This window comes from Triticum urartu, chromosome 5A (assembly GCF_056163025.1).
Source record: "Triticum urartu cultivar PI428250 chromosome 5A, HENAU_Tu73, whole genome shotgun sequence".
Lineage (NCBI taxonomy): Eukaryota > Viridiplantae > Streptophyta > Magnoliopsida > Poales > Poaceae > Triticum > Triticum urartu.
This window is the reverse complement of record NC_141877.1, coordinates 646,989,031-647,005,641: the sequence shown is the minus strand read 5'-3', so window position 1 is coordinate 647,005,641 and position 16,611 is coordinate 646,989,031. Positions and strand designations below refer to the sequence as shown.

Here is a 16,611-nt window from a genome sequence, read left to right as displayed (position 1 = left end):
CTAGGACTACTATCAAACACCATATCAAGCTCATCCGGATCTGGTTCAATATTGCCTTTCAAGAAGGTGTCTTTGTCCCCATGATGAACAAACACACATGTTCTTCCCATCCCTATAAGCATTCAAACAACACAACGTAACATTGCTTCCATGAGTGCTAATTTAAGGATTAACACGGAATACAAACCCTAATATATATATATATATCAAACAACAACCCTAACCCTAACCCTAACCCTAACCATAACCATAACCCTAACAATAACCCTAATCCTAACCCTAACCATAACCCTAGCACCAACATAAGAACACCCATAAGAATAACCCTAACATACTAACAAAGCCTAATCATAGGAAATTGGCAAACAAAGATCTCACATCTCCATGCAAATCTCTAGATCCAAACAAAACTAGGGTTTCCCCAAACTAGCATTACTTGGATCAAAACAAGGGGATCGGAGAAGATTACCTTGAGGGAGGGTATGACTTCGAAATCCACGGACAAATTCTTCAAATTTGCAAGATTTGGGAGAGGATTTGAGAGGGAGAGAGAGTGGGAGAGGGGGCAAAGCTCGGGTTGGGGTGTGGGGGGTGGGGGGAGTGGGGGAGGGGGGCCAAGCCGCTGGATAAGTCACAGTGCAGCGCCTACGGGCCGGGCGCTGCACATTACATGTGTGGCGCCTAGCTCGAAGGCGCTGCACTACTGGGTGCGGGCCCAAGGGCTGCCACGGTGGACAGCCGTGCAACGCCCCAGAGTTGGGCGTTGCACCATAGGGTGTGGCGCCTGCGTGGCGGGCGCTACACAAAAGGGTCAGTGCTGTGAAATAGTTTCACGGACAGTTCATTCCGTGAATTGATTTCATCCCAAGGTCAAAATTGTCAAATTTGCCGAAGGCCAAAGTGTACATGAGGTTGACAGGTGGGGCCAGTCAACTGCCCAGTCAGCAGTTGACTGGTCCACGTTTGACTAGTCAACGGTCTAGTGGGACCCCTTGTCATACACTATTTTTTAACAGGTTTTAATTATCTCTTAAAATTAGCAGTGGTCCTACCTGTCATTTGCTATTAAGTTAATTAGAAACTAAACTAATGCTAATCTAATACCAAAAGGGGCCGGCCTTACTAGGCAGAGCCCAGCCGGCCGGGCACGTACGCGAGCGAGCGCGGCTGCCCTGGTAGAGAGCCAGCGGCAGAAGCCAGGCTGTGGCGCGGCGCACACGGGCGCACGTCCAGGAAGCGGTCAGGGGTTCAGGGCGCGCGCGGGGTGGCTCGCCGAGGGCCTTCGGGAGCAACGGCAGGAAAGGGAGGTAGTAGGAGCGGCACGCGAGCAGGGCGAGAGGGTAGTTGCGGCGGCCAGCAGTGAAGAGCCGCAGCGGAGCAGCAAAGAAGCGGCAGCGGAAGTAGGAACGCGGCGGCTTGAGCAGCAGCGCAGCGGCGAGAGAGCAGCAGCTGCAGCGCGCCCGCGTCCATGCGAGCAAGCCACACGGGCTGCCGGTGTTTGCGCGGACGGGAGCAGAGCTCCGTCCATGGCGGCCTCGTCGGGTGCAGGCGAACACGGCGATGGATCAAGGTTGAGGAAGGGGGAATTGGAGGAGGGCTCGCCGGTGAGGTCGGTGGCGAGCTCGGGACGGGTCGAGGAGGACCGAAGAGGTGAGGCGACGCGACGGGACGACGGCGGCCGAAGCAGAGGGACGCGCCCGATCCGGTGATGGCGTTGATCCAGGCTCGCGCGGTACGGCGCGGACGGCGTGTGTCGACGCGGCGGAGCTCCCGGACAACCTCCCGTGGCACGGGGAGGCCTCGGGGCACGAGAACGTCAACGCGGCGGCGATGGCTCCGTTCGGTGCGCACCAAATCAATGGGGGCGACGAAGAGGAGAGGGCTAAGTGACCTAGGGTTCGTCCAGGAGAGAGAGGAGGGACTCGGGGTGTTCTTATCCTCGCGCGAAGTCACCGGATGGATGACGTGTGGCAATCGGAGGCGTGTGCGGGCACGAGTGCTCCATGGTGACGAGGGTGAACAAGAGGTTAGGGATGACCGGGAGGTGGGCTGTTCCGTGTAAGGTGCACGCTGGGTTGTGGTGCACTATGGCATTAGGCCCAGTGGCACAATAGGTGTCAGGGGCTTTCTTTTTCTGAAATTTAAAACAACCATTGTTTGCAATTGAATAAGCCACCAAATGACTTTGAAAAATTATGGAGCTTGGGTATTTAAATATACTACAACATTTCGTACTGGCACAAAAAGTTTGGCAGGCATAGGAGTAAATTTGAATTTTCCATAATAGGAAAAGTGTATTAAAAGGGGTTGAATGTGTACTGTTTAAATTGTTTTAGGGCATTTAGATATTTTATAAAATGTTGGCTTTGTTTCTATAATTGCTTTGGGATTATTTGCAATAACATGAACACTTTTCATTATTTATTTTAAGAAGTTTTATTTTACCACTATTTGAATTTTGAATTAAAAAGGATTTTGAATCTTAATGGCTAATAGCATGTTAAAGATGATGACTTGGCATCATCAGCGTGGAGTTACTATTGCATTACTCCCGAGGTGTTACACAACCCAACCCACGAATAAAGCGGCATCGATCTGGAACGCAGGACAAACAGTGCCTTGCAGATGCAGTTTCAGAATAGATAAGCATAAGTAGCATATATTAAAAAAGTATTAAAAAATGCTTGTGTTCAGTTGCATGGTACCGAGTTTTCAGCGTGTTTTTAAGCTTATTATTGTGTGTTTCTTTATGATTTGAACCATGGATGATTAGGTTGTGTATATCTTCGGATGCAGACATTCTCTCGCATTATCAAGTTAAAATCGCACATCGCACGCAGTGTTGGCGCACTCAACATCCAGTACAAGTAGAAACATGTACCAGCTGAAATCTATCGCTTGTGATATGTCTACAATTTTTTCATATCAGATTAGCTAGGTATAAACAAATACTTAGCTTAGTTTCTCACCTTGTTTATTTAGCACTGGCACGTAGAGAACGGTGTGCCAGTCAACTTTGTAAAAAGGTCCACGAAAACATGCATAACCACAAGATTGTCCATGCCACTTTCTAGATTTTTTTGTTTGCGAATCATGTCACTTCCAAGATTTTTGTTGCTCCTCGCTCAAGCACATGCGCATCACACCAGGAAGCCCAGCCTATCCGTGGACGATGACGATATATACTTCTAAGATACTCCTATTTGCTTGAGGAGGTGTGTGGCGTGTGATTTTTGGCTAATGTGTTTGCAATGTTTTGATGTTTTCGTGCCCGATATGCATCACTTGTTGCAGCACAATGATGTCCTACTTGAATTTTACATCATCTGTCGGAGCAAACATGTTTGAGGTGATGCAAAATTCACTGCTTTGTGATGTAGAACTACTTTTTGGGTGTCCAAGATACATCAGGTGTTTTTCTTTCTTTACACGAAGATATATCAGGTCTGGGAGATGCCCCTATCGACCGCGCGTGTGTAATCGGACGGCCAGGAAGGTGACGGATCGGTCACCGACGCGGAGCAGAGAGAGTCCATCTCAAAATCGGGCACGACATGGCCCATATGTCTTTTTGGCTGGATCAGCCCTAATCGCGCTCCCCACCGCCTCTCGTTCCCGTCGCCTGCTGCCTCCAGCCGCCGAGGGTCTCCAGCGCGGCCGCCCTCTGCCGGCTAGCTCGGCTGGCGCGTACAACCTCCACGCCGAACCACACGCACTATGCCGAGGGGCTAGGTTTCGCCGAACTGCGGCCGGTTCCCCGATGGCGGTTATGGAGCGAGAGGGCGACGACGACGTCGACCACTACGAGGTGCTCCGCCTCCCGTCCGGCGAGGAAGGCGCGGCGCTGAGCGTCGAGCGGATCGACAAGGCCTACCGGACGCAGTCGCGGCTCCGGCACCCCGACAAGCGCCCCGACGACCCCGACGCCACCGCCGACTTCCAGAGCCTCGCCAGCTCGTACAAGATCCTCCGGGACGAGCCTCTCCGCCGCCAGTTCGACGCCCGCCTCCGCGGCCGCCGTAAGGCCGCCGCCCGCGCCGCGGCCACAGGGCTCAAGCGGCGGAAGGCCGTCTCAGACCTAGAGGAGCGCGAGCGCGCCTTTGCCGCCCGCGGAGGCCTCGCTGTCCACGCTGCCGAGCTGGCGAAGCGGGAGGAGAAGCCGATGGCTGCCGATATCCAGCGCACGCTGGATGAGCACTTCGCTCCCAAGAAGTCCTGCATCTCTGGCGTTGCTTCCACTTCGGTAATGTCTCACGCTTCTTTGAGTCTATTCAATTTGTTCGTCTTATATATTGTGCAGGATTGATAAATAGCGATGTATTCTTGCTGCAGTTACATTTGGTGCTTGCCTTTTGGGACGATGAATGATTTTGGGGAATTTCTCTAAACTTTACATGTAAAAAGTACAATGAACATACAACACATTTGTAGGTTATAACTTACAACACTCTAAAACAGGATAGCAAATGTATTTCATCATCCAAAGTAGCCATGTGAACATATCTAGATTATTCAGCATCAAACATCTTCCTTTGACACATCATCGGCTCATCGCTTCATCCGAACATTGTAGATTTTTTTTCTCTGTGTGTAGATTTCTCATCTCTCTTCCTTAATTAGCGTCAACGTAGATTTCAAAAATATGCAAGATATTGTCTATTTCTAAGCTGCAAGAGATTTGCCTAATTGAATTTTCTAACTTTTCTTTCTTCTCTTTAGGGACATGGAGCTCCAGAGAGCGAACCAAAAACAGACAATGGTACGATCTTGAAGGTTTCATGGGAAGGGGGTGCAGATTACTACACTGCAGCAAGGTTGGACGAGATTTTCAAGCAATTTGGCACGGTTGAAGACATTGTGATCAAGTTTAGCGAATCAAAGAGCAAGGGTTCAGCACTTGTTGTCATGGTTTCCAAAGAGGCAGCTGTAAGTCTCATTTCTCTATATTTCTTTATTGCCTCAGAGAATTTTTCCACCTTGACCAAAAGTCTAGTAGATCTTGAACTAGCACAGAAAATCGAGTTCGTTTTTAATCCACTGCAAGATACAAATTCATAATTCATAAGCAATTCTAAACATTGTCTACATGCCTATGTTTTTTGTCCATATGGTGTGTTGCTCTCTCTGTTGATTTTTCAATATTGGTGTCATTGTTTCATTTGCATAAAATCTTGTGGATTGGATCTTTTGCAAGCTTTATTATCTTTTGGAATTGATTATATGTTAATATTCTGTGGCTAACCAATACTTGTTGATCTTTTAACAGCGATCGGCACTGAAGAACCGTTCTGCCTACAATGTTTTCCCGGTCCCATTAAGTGTTGCTCTGGTCCCAGGAAAGTCAAATCAAAGACGCTAACCGAGAACAAGCAACACTGATGTTACTGGATTCTGCAATTTCGAACCATGGACATGCCGAAAGCTTAAAGAGGTACTTAAATGAGGACGATTTTTGTTGCAGTCGCTTTGGTTCCTCTTTAGTTTCCACTATATTTGTTAAGTATATATTCATGTGTTCCGCGGCTAGTGAACAAAGAAGATTCATCCTAGAATTATGTTTAATTTCCCTCACAAGGTAGTTGCATATGATGTTGTGTGATATAGATATACTCGTGGAATGCGCATTGTATGTTGTGTCAAACCGATCATCTAATGACGGTGTTTTTGACCTTACAGTTTCAGAGAAGGAATCAATGTGTATAATTCATGCATCTTGAATCCGCTGCAGATTCGGCCTCGCCCCCGCCTCCCCCGCCCTTCTCCACCATCCGAGCTACCGCCTCCACCGAATTTGCCACCGCCACCAAATTTGTCTGTTGAAGTCGTCGCCGCCACGACTCTTCGCCGCAGATACCCCGTCTCCACCGGCCTCTCTCTGCCCGTTTCGACCGCCGCCGTGATGCCGCCACGCCTCCACTCGAGGAGCTCCATCGGCTTCCACGGCATGCATCGACGTGAATCCGCCTGTTACTCGGTCGAGATCATGTAGGAAGGAGTGCGCTACTGGCTCAGCACGTGGACGAGCCCGACATCGCCGCCCGCGCATTCGACAAGGCTTGTTTGCGCCTCGGGCGGCCGAAGTCCCACTTGAACTTCCCGGAGATTGACAACTAGGTCAATGCGGGATTCGTCGGTCTCGACATCGAGATGACGACTGTCGCGTAGAAGAATGAGACACAACTCATTCTTGATTAGTGCGGCGCTCGTTTGCAGGATGAGGCCATGATGGCAAGGTTTGCAGCGGAACATCCGCACCTTGTGCAGACAAAGTATGATTTCTATGTGTGCGGAACAAGGCAAAGAACGTGAAGGAGTAGAATAAGAGGAAGGGGGACGAGGCTGGCCCCTCGACGGTAGTCGTACTCAATAGTTCAAACTCGATGAAAAAGGAGGCCAACTCGTTGGCCTTCGAGATCGACTAGGATTACCTCCCCAATGAGCAGTCTGTAGTAGTTTGTAGTCGAAGAATCTTTGTATCGGAACTACGATTTTAGTTTGTATCGGAACTACAATTTTAGTTTGTATCAAAACTATGTTTGAAATTTGCATGTTTTATCTAAATTTAGAATGTTTCCATGTTTTCGTGTCCAACATACATCACCGGGTGTAGCAAAATGATGCCCTATTTTACATATTTGTTGGTGCAAACAAGCTTTGAGGTGATTCAAAATTCACTTTTTGATAATGTAAAACTACATGTTAGGTGCACAAGATACTTACATCACCCGCTGGAGATGCTTTAGCCACCGCGCGGGTGTAATCGGACGGCCGGGAAGGTGACGGAACGGAAGCCCGATCGGTCACGGACGCGGAGCAGAGAGAGTCCATCTCAAAATCGGGCACGATCTACAGTTCGACCCCACACTGCCCCTACGTGTTTTTGGCTGAACCAGACCCAACAGCCTCTCGTTCCCGTCGCCCGCCGCCTCCCGCCTCCTCGGTGAACCACACGCAGGGCACAGAGCCTGCTATCAATCCACACGCGTCGTCGGCATCTGATCCGAGATGGGGCGAGAGGTTGACGACGTCGACCACTACGAGGTGCTCCGCCTCCCGGATGGGGCGAGAGGGCGCGGCGCTGAGCGTCGAGCGGATCGACAAGGCCTACCGGACGCAGTCGCGGCTCCGGCACCCCGACAAGCGCCCCGACGACCCCAACGCCACGGCCGACTTCCAGAGCCTCACCAGCTCGTACAAGTTCCTCCGCGACGAGTCCCTCCGCCGCCAGTTCGACGCCCGCCTCCGCAGCCGCCGCGAGGCCGCCGCCCGCGCCAAGGCGAGAGGGCTCAAGCGGCGGAAGGCCGTCTCAGACCTAGAGGAGCGCGAGCGCGCCTTTGCCGCCGGCCGAGGCGTCGATCCTGCTGAGCTCGCCAAGCGAGAGGAGAAGCGGAACATTGCCGATATCGAGCGCGTACTGAATGACTTCGCTGCCAGGACGTCCCATGTCTGTGGCTCTGCTTCGACTTCGGTAATGTCTCGCTGTCGTTTGAATCTATTCTATTTATTCGTTTTACTGTGCAGGATTGATAGCGATGTAGTACTCTTGCTGCAGTTACAATCGCTGCTTGCCTTTTGGGATTATGAATGATGTTAGGAACATCTTTAAACTTTAGATTTACGGAAATGTTAACGCTCATGTCTGTGGCTCTGCTTCGACTTCGGTAATGTCTCGCTGTCGTTTGAATCTATTCTATTTATTCGTTTTACACGTGTAGGCGTTGATCATCTCGACCACACGCATCCATCACCGTTCAGTATTATATGCACGAATCTTGACACAATTTGGCTGATTTTTCTGTGCCACGTAGGACAAGGCGTGTGTGTGGTGTGTGACATAGTTCGCCCACACATCCGTTTTACCACACGGAGGGGTCGGTGTATGGGCGTTTAGCAGTTCACCCACACATCAGTTTTCAGTCACGCACAAGGGCTGGTGTGTGGGCATTTGCCATCTCGCCCACACGCCCGTCTCCTCTCCCACACGTAAGCTGCTAATTGCCATGTGTTTTTGCAGCGCACATGGCAACTGCCTCTAGTGTGCTTTGTAAGCAGGTGGCAACTCTCTTTTTTTACCCGAGTTGCCATGTGTTTTTGCAGGGTACACGGCAACTGCCTAATGTGCACGTAAGCAGATGGCAACTGTCTTTTACCGAGTTGTCATGTGTTTTTGCATGGTACAGGGCAACTGCCCCAACGTGCACGTACATGACAACTGCCCTAACGTGCACGTAAGCATATGACAACTCTTTTTTATTACATGGCAACTGCCCTAGCATGCTTGTGAGCACATGGCAACTCTCTCAACTGCCTAGTGTTAGTATGTGGCAACTTCTAAAGTTATGAAATCATGGCAACTACATTAGATCAGACCATACATGGCAACTGCAATTGAGCAACCATGGCAACTGCAGTTGTCCGACATGGCAACCGTAGTTCAGCGACATGACAACTGCAGATAAACAAACATGGACGAGGGTCTGGACCATGGCAACTGCGGGCGCGCGATGGACGTCACGCGTCGCGTGCGGGACCAGAAGGGTACGAGGCCTGACATACGGGCGTGTGGGCGTTATCAACTTCGCCCACACGCACGCATGTGAGAGGGTTCAGGAGGGAAAAAAGATGTGTGTGGGCATTAGTTGTTTTGCCCACATGTAAGTGTGTGGGCTGGTTGCTGTCCATGCCACACGAGGCGTGTGGTACAACTATCCGATACACCACACGTGTGACAGTTATCGGGACCCTAGATTTAAAAAGTAAAATGATGCACATTAAAACTAGCTTACTTCTAAATCAGTATTCCTGAAGGATGCAGTTGATCAGAGGGGATAGCGTTTGCAACTACAGTTGTAGCCTTACAGATGAGCATACAACACATTTGTAGGTTAACACTCTAAAACTGGATTAGCATTGCTTTAAAGCATTACTAGTAGAGCCCTCAAACCCTCAAACTCTTAAAAATAACTGATTTTTTTTATAGTTTTTGTCGAAAAAAGCCGTAGACTAGAACCCCTTAACCCTCAAACCCTCAAAAAAATTTAAAGGTCCAACCCTCAAACCCTCTCCTAATCCTCAAAAGTAAGGGTTGGGAAGCAAAACCTACCCCAACCCTCATTTGGTGGTTACCCTCACGCGGGAGGGAAAAATCATCCCAACTCCCGCGCCCACGCCCGCGACCGCCGCTGCTAGTCGCCGGCGGCCGCCCCGTCGACCTCCCGCGCGCAACGACAACGTCGTTCATGGAGAATATTCCGTTATAAGGGTTGGGTTTGAGGGTTCTAATCTTTGCCCCTGTTTTTCAACCCATAAAAGTGCACAAAAAGATCATTTTTGGACCCTTAAAATGTCAGTGAGGGTTTGAGGGTTCTACTAGTAATGCTCTTATAATATAAAACGGGAGAAAATCTTTATCGTCAACCGGATCAGCAAAATTATTTTTATCATCCAAAGTAGCCATGTGAGTATGTGACCATATCTACTCCCTCCGTCCCATAATGTAAGACGTTTTTTAACACTACACTAGTGTCAAAAAACGTCTTACATTATGGGACGGAGGGAGTAGATTATTCCAGCATCAAACATCTTCCTTGACATCATTGTTTTTTCTAGGACGTCGATAAGTGCCACACGTGTGGGCGTTAGAGGGTCTGCCCACACATTTTGTGTGGTGTATAAGAGGAACAGCCCACACACCTACGTGTGGGCAAAACAAGTAATGCTCACACACCTCTTTTTTTCTCCCCCGATCCCTCTCACACGCGTGTGTGTGGGCGAAATAGATAACGCTCACACGCCCCGTACGTCAGGCCTCATAGCCATGTCGCTGAACTTCGGTTGCCATGTCAGACAACTACAGTTGCCATGGTTGCTCAACTGCAGTTGCCATGTATGGTCTGGTCTACTGCAGTTGTCATGATTTCAAAACTTTAGGAGTTGCCACCCACTAACACTAGGCAATTGCCGTGTAGCACTACCAAAAGGCATGGCAAAAAAACATGTTCGGGTAAAAGAGAGAGTTGCCGTGTGCTCACAAGCACGCCAGGGCAGTTGCCATGTAAAGGCAAAGAGTTGCCATCTGCTTACGTGCACGCTAGGGCAGTTGCCATGTACCATGCAAAAACACATGACAACTCAGGTAAAAGAGAGTTGCCACCTGCTTACAAGTAAAGCTAGGGCAGTTGCCATGTACCCTGCCGAAACACATGGCAACCGCCAGCTTTGGGTGTGGGCGAGGAGACGGGCGTGTGGGCGAAGTGATAAACACACCAGCCCCCTCTGCATGTGTGAAAACTGATGTGTGGGCGAATTGTTAAACGCCCACACACTAGCCCTCCATGTGGTGAAAAAGGACATGTGGGCGACCGGATGAATGCCCACACACCAGCTTAGTCCTATGTAGCACACAAAAACTGCTAGAATGCGCCAAGATACGTGCAGAATTGGTTGGATGAGGATCCATGCGTGTGGGCGTTAGTGTTTTCGTTTTTCTAACATTGAAGAAAGTTTTTTTGGGGGGGAAGATTTCTCTCTTTTCCTTTCCGTCAATGTAGATTTCAAAACTGTGCAAGATATTGTCTATTTGTACGCTGCAAGATATTTGCCAAGCCAATTTGTATTTAAAATGTTGGTACTGACCACAACTTGGTTATTTTTCTCTTTAGGCCCATGTAGATAAGAAGGGTGGAACTTCAGGGAACGGGCCAAAAACAGACGAGGGTAATATCTTGAAGGTTTCATGGGAAGAGGGTATAGATTACTACTCGGCAGCAATGTTGGACGAGATTTTTAAGCAATCCGGCACGGTTGAAGACATTGTGATCATGACTAAGAAATCAAGGAGCAAGGGTTCAGCACTTGTTGTCATGGCTTCCAAATTGGCAACAGTAAGTCTCATTTCTCTATATTAATATTTTTGTCTTGGAGAGTTTTTCCACTGCAAAAGTCATATAGATCTTGAACTAGCATAGAAAATTGAGTTTGTTTTTAATCCACTGCAAGATAGAAGTTCATAAGCAATTCTTACAATGTCGGCAGCATGCCCATGTTTGATCATGCATGGCTTCTTGCTGTCTCTATTTGTGGTTCAATATTTATGTCATTGGTTTCATTTGCATATCATCTTGTGGATCTTTTCCAAGCTTTATTTTATGTGGGAATCGATTATATGTTTCTATTATTATTATGTGGCTAACAAATACTTGTTCTTTTAACAGAAAATGGCACTGGAAAACCATTCAGTCTACAATGTTTTCCTGGTCCCATTAAGTGTTTCTCTTGTTGAAGAATCGGACGTGTTGCCAGCAGAGTCAACTCAAGCACCTGAACCGAGAAGATGCAACGTTGTTGGAACTGGATCTATAGATTTGGAAGAAAGGCTGCTCCGAAATCTTCAAGAGGTACTTAAATGAACATGGTTTTTGTTGCAGCCGATTTGTTTCCTTTTTTTAGTTTTCACCGTATTGTTGAATACATATTAATGTGTATCGTGGCTAGTGAACAAAGAAAATCCATCTTAGAATCCTGTTTAGTTTCCTTCACGAGGTAGTTTGCATATGTTGCTGTTGTTACAACATATCTCTCTCAAGGTAGTTTTGGTGATTGATGACAACATGTTTGCGGACTAATCTTATGCGTTGAATTATTCTCAGATTCTCCCATGGCACGAGACGCTTTCTTCCCCTCGGAGTGTATTTCAAGACGGTGTAGCTCTTTCGTTTCTTTCTAGGTGGACTAGTTGCGTAGAGGGCACCGTACTATCAAGAGGGGGTCCGCTGGGGTTTTGCTTGGGTGGAATCATCACGTACACATCAGCTTCTCACCCTCCGAGCTTTTCCTGTCCATTGAAGAGATCTCTCCTCTCTTCCTTGTTCTGTCTAGGTCTAAGCGGCAGTACCGCGCACCCAGCGGTAGTACCGCTGAGAAGCCACAAGTGGCAGTACCGCTTCGCAGCGGTAATACTGCCGTGGCTCCACAGCAGTAGTACCGCTGGGGGCCTGGCTCCTCCGCTGGTCCTCAGCTTATTTGAGAGATCCCTTCTCTCTCGCGCGCGCCCCCAGCGGTAGTACCGCACTGCCTGTGGTACTACGGCCGAAGGGTCACAAGCGGCAGTACCGCTCCACAGCGGTACTACCGCCCTTGACCCCACTGCCATAGTACCGCTGGGTAGTTTGGCTCCTACCGCCTCGATTCGAGAGGTCTTTTTCTCATGTCGGGTTTTGCGGCACTAGTTACGGTTGTAGTGGCGGTAGTACCGTTCCAGGAGCGGTAGTACCGCCCTACCACCGTGGTAGTACCGCATTTGGGTCTGTTCCCTACCAAGTCTCCTCAGCGCGGCAGTACCACTAGTTGGCGCGGCAGTACCGTCGCCTGGCGGTAGTACCACCCCCTCTCAGCGGTAGTACCGCCCTGTGCGGGGCTGGTTGATGGGGGGCAACGGGATTGTTGCCCCCACTATAAAAGGGAGTCCCCTTCCTCCTTCTCACCCACCTCTTCCTCCCCCAAGCTCCATTTATTGCTCAAGCTCCATTAAATACTCCAAGCTTCATTTCCGCCCGATCTATCTCTCTAGCCAATCAAATTTGTTGATTTGCTCGGGAGTGGTTGAGAAGGCCCCGATCTACACTTCCACCAAGGGATTTTCGATTCCCCCACTCATCCCTAGCTGATCTTGTTACTCTTGGGTGTTTGAGCACCCTAGACGGTTGAGGTCACCTCGGAGCCATATTCCATTGTGATGAAGCTTCGTGGTCTTGTTGGGAGCCTCCGATTAAGTTGTGGAGATTGCCCCAACCTTGTTTGTAAAGGTTCGGTCGCCGCCTTCAAGGGCACCAATAGTGGAATCACGGCATCTCGCATTGTGTGAGGGCGTGAGGAGAATACGGTGGCCCTAGTGGCTTCTTGGGGAGCATTGTGCCTCCACACCGCTCCAACGGAGACGTACTTCCCCTCAAAGGAAGGAACTTCGGTAACACATCCTCGTCTCCACCGGATCCACTCTTGGTTATCTCTTACCTTTACTTGTGCAAGCTCTTTATTGTTTCTACCCTTGCTTGCTTGTATGCTTGTTGTTATTGCATCATATAGGTTGCTCACCTAGTTGCACATCTAGACAACCTACTTTGATGCAAAGTTTAATTTGGTAAAGAAAAGCTAAAAATTGGTAGTTGCCTATTCACCCCCCCTCTAGTCAACCATATCGATCCTTTCAATTGGTATCAGAGCCTCGTCTCTTTATTAAGGACTTTACCGTCCAAAGAGTATGGTTGATACTGTAGACGGTGTGGAGGAACACTCCGGTGTGAATCCGATCTCGTCTACGGGAGATGGGGGAACTTCGGTCTCTTGTGAGGAGTTCAATGTGGCCTTGGAGACATTGAAAACCTCCATGATGACCGAAGTTGAAAGCATGTTTACTAAATTTCTTGAGGGGCTTAAACTATCCACCGCACCGTTGAAAGTGGGTGATTCTGCCAACAAGGTGTCGGATGCTATCCCCGACAAGGGGGAAGCTAGTAGTGAAAAGGATCCTTCTTCTAGTGGTAAGAATGGCACCGGCATCTTTGCCCATGTGGAACCACCACTTGTTTATGGTGGACCGGTTCCTTCCACTCATTTGAATCATGCCGGTCCTCCCTCTAAGATTGTGAAAAATGAGGATTTTGATTCTTGGGTTTACCGCTTTAAACGTCATTTAAACCATGTGAACACTAACCTTTGGAGAATCATTGAAGAAGGTTTCTATCCACATGATCCAAGCAACTTCACTCCTCGAGAAGCCGCGGACAATCAATTCAATGAGAATGCTCTCTTCATCATTCAAGATGCAATTCCACCCGAAGACCTACCTCATCTTCGTCCCTTCGCCTTGGCCAAAGATGCATGGCATTGTGTCGTGTCTCTCTACCGAGGAAGCGCAAGCATTCAACGCTCCAACTATGAAGTGGTACAAGATGAGGCCGATCAGTGCAATGAAGGAAGATGAAGAACCTCGTGAGCTTTATCGGAGAGTAACCAAACTCGCGGTCTCACTACGAGATCACGGGAGCAAGGACACGGATGACAATTGGATCAAGCGCAAATTCCTCAAGGCAATGATTCCCTACCACAAGGCCATGTCCTCCGTCATTCGTCAAAGACCGGACTTCCACACTTTGACCTCAAGCGAAGTGTTGGATGAGTTTGTGGCCATGAACATTTTGGACAAGACCGCCGACAATGCGGTGCTCCATTCTCAACGGGCAAAGAAGCCTAACCTTGCATTGAAGGCCAAGCTCACCGTGGAAGAAGAAGAAGAAGAAGAGGAAGAAGAGGAGAGCAACCCCAAAGATACGAAGTATGCATATCATGAACACATGGCACTTGCTTCAAGGCAATTTTGGAGCAAGAAAAACTCGAGGCCCAACTTTAGCAAAAACAACTCGAGTGGCACAAGGGGCAAGCAACGTAAGAACTTGCTACAATTGCGGCAACGTGAGTCATTTCGTTGCGGAATGCCCGTATGAGAAGAGGGAAGACAATGGTGGCAAACTCATCCGAAAGGACAAGGCCAAGTCGTTCCCCAACAAGAACAACTTCACCAAGAAGACTCCTCCCAAGGCTTTGGTTGTGCAAGAAGAGTACAATGAGGATGATGACGATGATGAAGATGATGAGTCGGTTGCCATGGCCTCCGTTGCCATTGCAACAACGTTACGGGTGTCTCTCTTCGACTCACCCAACGAGAGCATCACCGCCAAGTGCCTCATGGCTAAAGCCACCAACAAGGTAACCTCCAACATCAAAACTACCATCATTAATCATCCTTCCCAAACGGATAGCATTAATGAACTTGAGGGAGCTAATGTGGAGGCTAACGAGTTTGAGGCTTTTATGGGCAAACTCAAGGGAAAATCCAAGAAGCACTTTGTTGCTCTCTTGGAACAACTTGGTGAGGCCAATGACATGATCGAGGCTCACGAAGACACCATCTCTAAGATGGAAGGGCATAGTCGTGACTATGCCGATGAGTTTTCGAATCTTTCCAATGCTCTTGAGGAAGAGCGTGGTCTTCGTTTGGCTCTTGAGGAGTCACACAACGTTGATCATGCTAAGTTAAAGAAAGATTATGATCATGCCCTCATTGTTTCTCATGTGCTAAATTCCGAGAAGGCCAAACTCGGGGTTGATCTTGCTAGACTCAAAGAGGAGTTTGATATACTTGACAAGGCCCACAAGGCCTTGAAGGGTATTCACGCTAGTCTCAAGGAGTCTCATGATCAACTCCAAGTGAAGCTAACTAAGGAGAAAGCAACTTTTCCTCATATGGTTTTAATTGATAATGCAAATGCTACTAACCCGTGTTGTGAGCATATACATCTTGTTGAGGAAAATGCTAAGTTGAAGGAGCAACTTGAGAGAGGTCTTGCGACTTGCATACAAGGCAAGAAGAACCTCAACGATCTCTTGATCAACCAAAAGGGAGGTGTGGCCAAGGAAGGGGTTGGGTACGTGCCCGACTCCAAGAACAAGAAGAAGAATGGCAAGACCAAACGACCTCCTCCCCTCATGCAAACCTTTGTGAGGGAGGGAGAGAGTGCCCCCGAGGAGAAGAAGAAGAACAATGTCAAGAAGGGCAATGTCATCCCTCCCAACAAAGCCGGCGATTTTAATCCTTCTTATGTGTTATGCCGTGCTAGTGATGGGCATGTTTATGCCAAATTTGTTGGTTCTCTTCATGAGTACATTGAATGGTATATTTGGGTTCCTAAGACCCTTGTTACTAACATCAAAGGACCCATTACAAAATGGGTACCTAAAACCAAGCATTGATCTCTTGTAGGTGTTTGCTTCCGGTGGTGGATCATGGTTGCTCGATAGCGGAGCTACAAATCATATGACCGGAAGCAAGGACTTGGTGGTGGACGTGCACAAAGTTCCATCTATACCCACCAATGTCGAGTGGGGTGACACCTCATCCTCTAAGGTATTGGGACTTGGCAAGGTGGTCATCTCTCATGATCTCACGATCGAGAAGGTCATGCTTGTTGAGTCCCTTGCATACAATTTACTTTTCGTTCGTCAACTTGCAATCATGGGCTTTGCCACTTTCTTTGATATCGATACCGTGGCCCTCTTGTGGAGCAAGACTCTTAAAGTAGCTTTTGTTGGGCATGTCGAGAATGTTCTATATGTGATTAACTTTTCGGAGCGACCCACTAAGACCGCGACATGCCTAATGGCTAAAGTTGTTGTGGGATGGCTTTGGCATCGCCGTTTAGCCCATGTCAATATGAGATCTTTGCAAAGTCTTCTCAAGGGGGACCATGTCCGTGGACTAACGAATGTTAGCTTTGTTAAAGATCGTGCTTGCAGTGCCTGTATCGAAGGAAAGCTACATGAGAAGGCTCACCCTCCCACGACTATCATTTATTCAATGAGGCCCTTGGAGCTCCTTCACATGGATCTTTTTGGGCCCCCATCCTTCAATAGTCTTGGAGGTAGGAAGTATTGCTTGGTGATTGTGGATGACTACTCAAGGTACACATGGGTGTATTTCTTCAAGAGGAAGAGCGAGACCCAACAAACCGTCATTGACTTTGCAAATGAAGCACAACGTCAACACAATGCAAAGAT

At 48.5% G+C, this 16,611-nt stretch overlaps 1 protein-coding gene and 1 pseudogene across 1 annotated transcript; both read left to right on the top strand.

Annotated features, from left to right (window-relative positions):
• Nucleotides 1–3,401: 3,401 nt before the first annotated feature.
• LOC125507566 (pre-mRNA-splicing factor cwf23-like) lies at nucleotides 3,402–5,676 on the top strand. The gene is made up of 3 exons (XM_048672107.2): nucleotides 3,402–4,243; nucleotides 4,720–4,926; nucleotides 5,267–5,676. The coding sequence occupies exons 1-3, from the start codon at nucleotides 3,761–3,763 to the stop codon at nucleotides 5,357–5,359; spliced, it is 783 nt and encodes a 260-aa protein (XP_048528064.2). The 5' UTR covers nucleotides 3,402–3,760; the 3' UTR covers nucleotides 5,360–5,676.
• Nucleotides 5,677–6,657: 981 nt separating this feature from the next.
• Nucleotides 6,658–7,994, top strand: LOC125506353 (pre-mRNA-splicing factor cwf23-like; annotated as a pseudogene).
• Nucleotides 7,995–16,611: the final 8,617 nt, after the last annotated feature.

Coding starts and splice junctions, on each gene's coding strand:
- LOC125507566 (XM_048672107.2), top strand. CDS start 3,761: ATGGCGGTTATGGAGCGAGAGGGCGACGACGACGTCGACCACTACGAG. Junction 4,244..4,719: donor CTGGCGTTGCTTCCACTTCG/GTAATGTCTCAC, acceptor TCTTCTCTTTAG/GGACATGGAGCTCCAGAGAG. Junction 4,927..5,266: donor TGGTTTCCAAAGAGGCAGCT/GTAAGTCTCATT, acceptor ATCTTTTAACAG/CGATCGGCACTGAAGAACCG.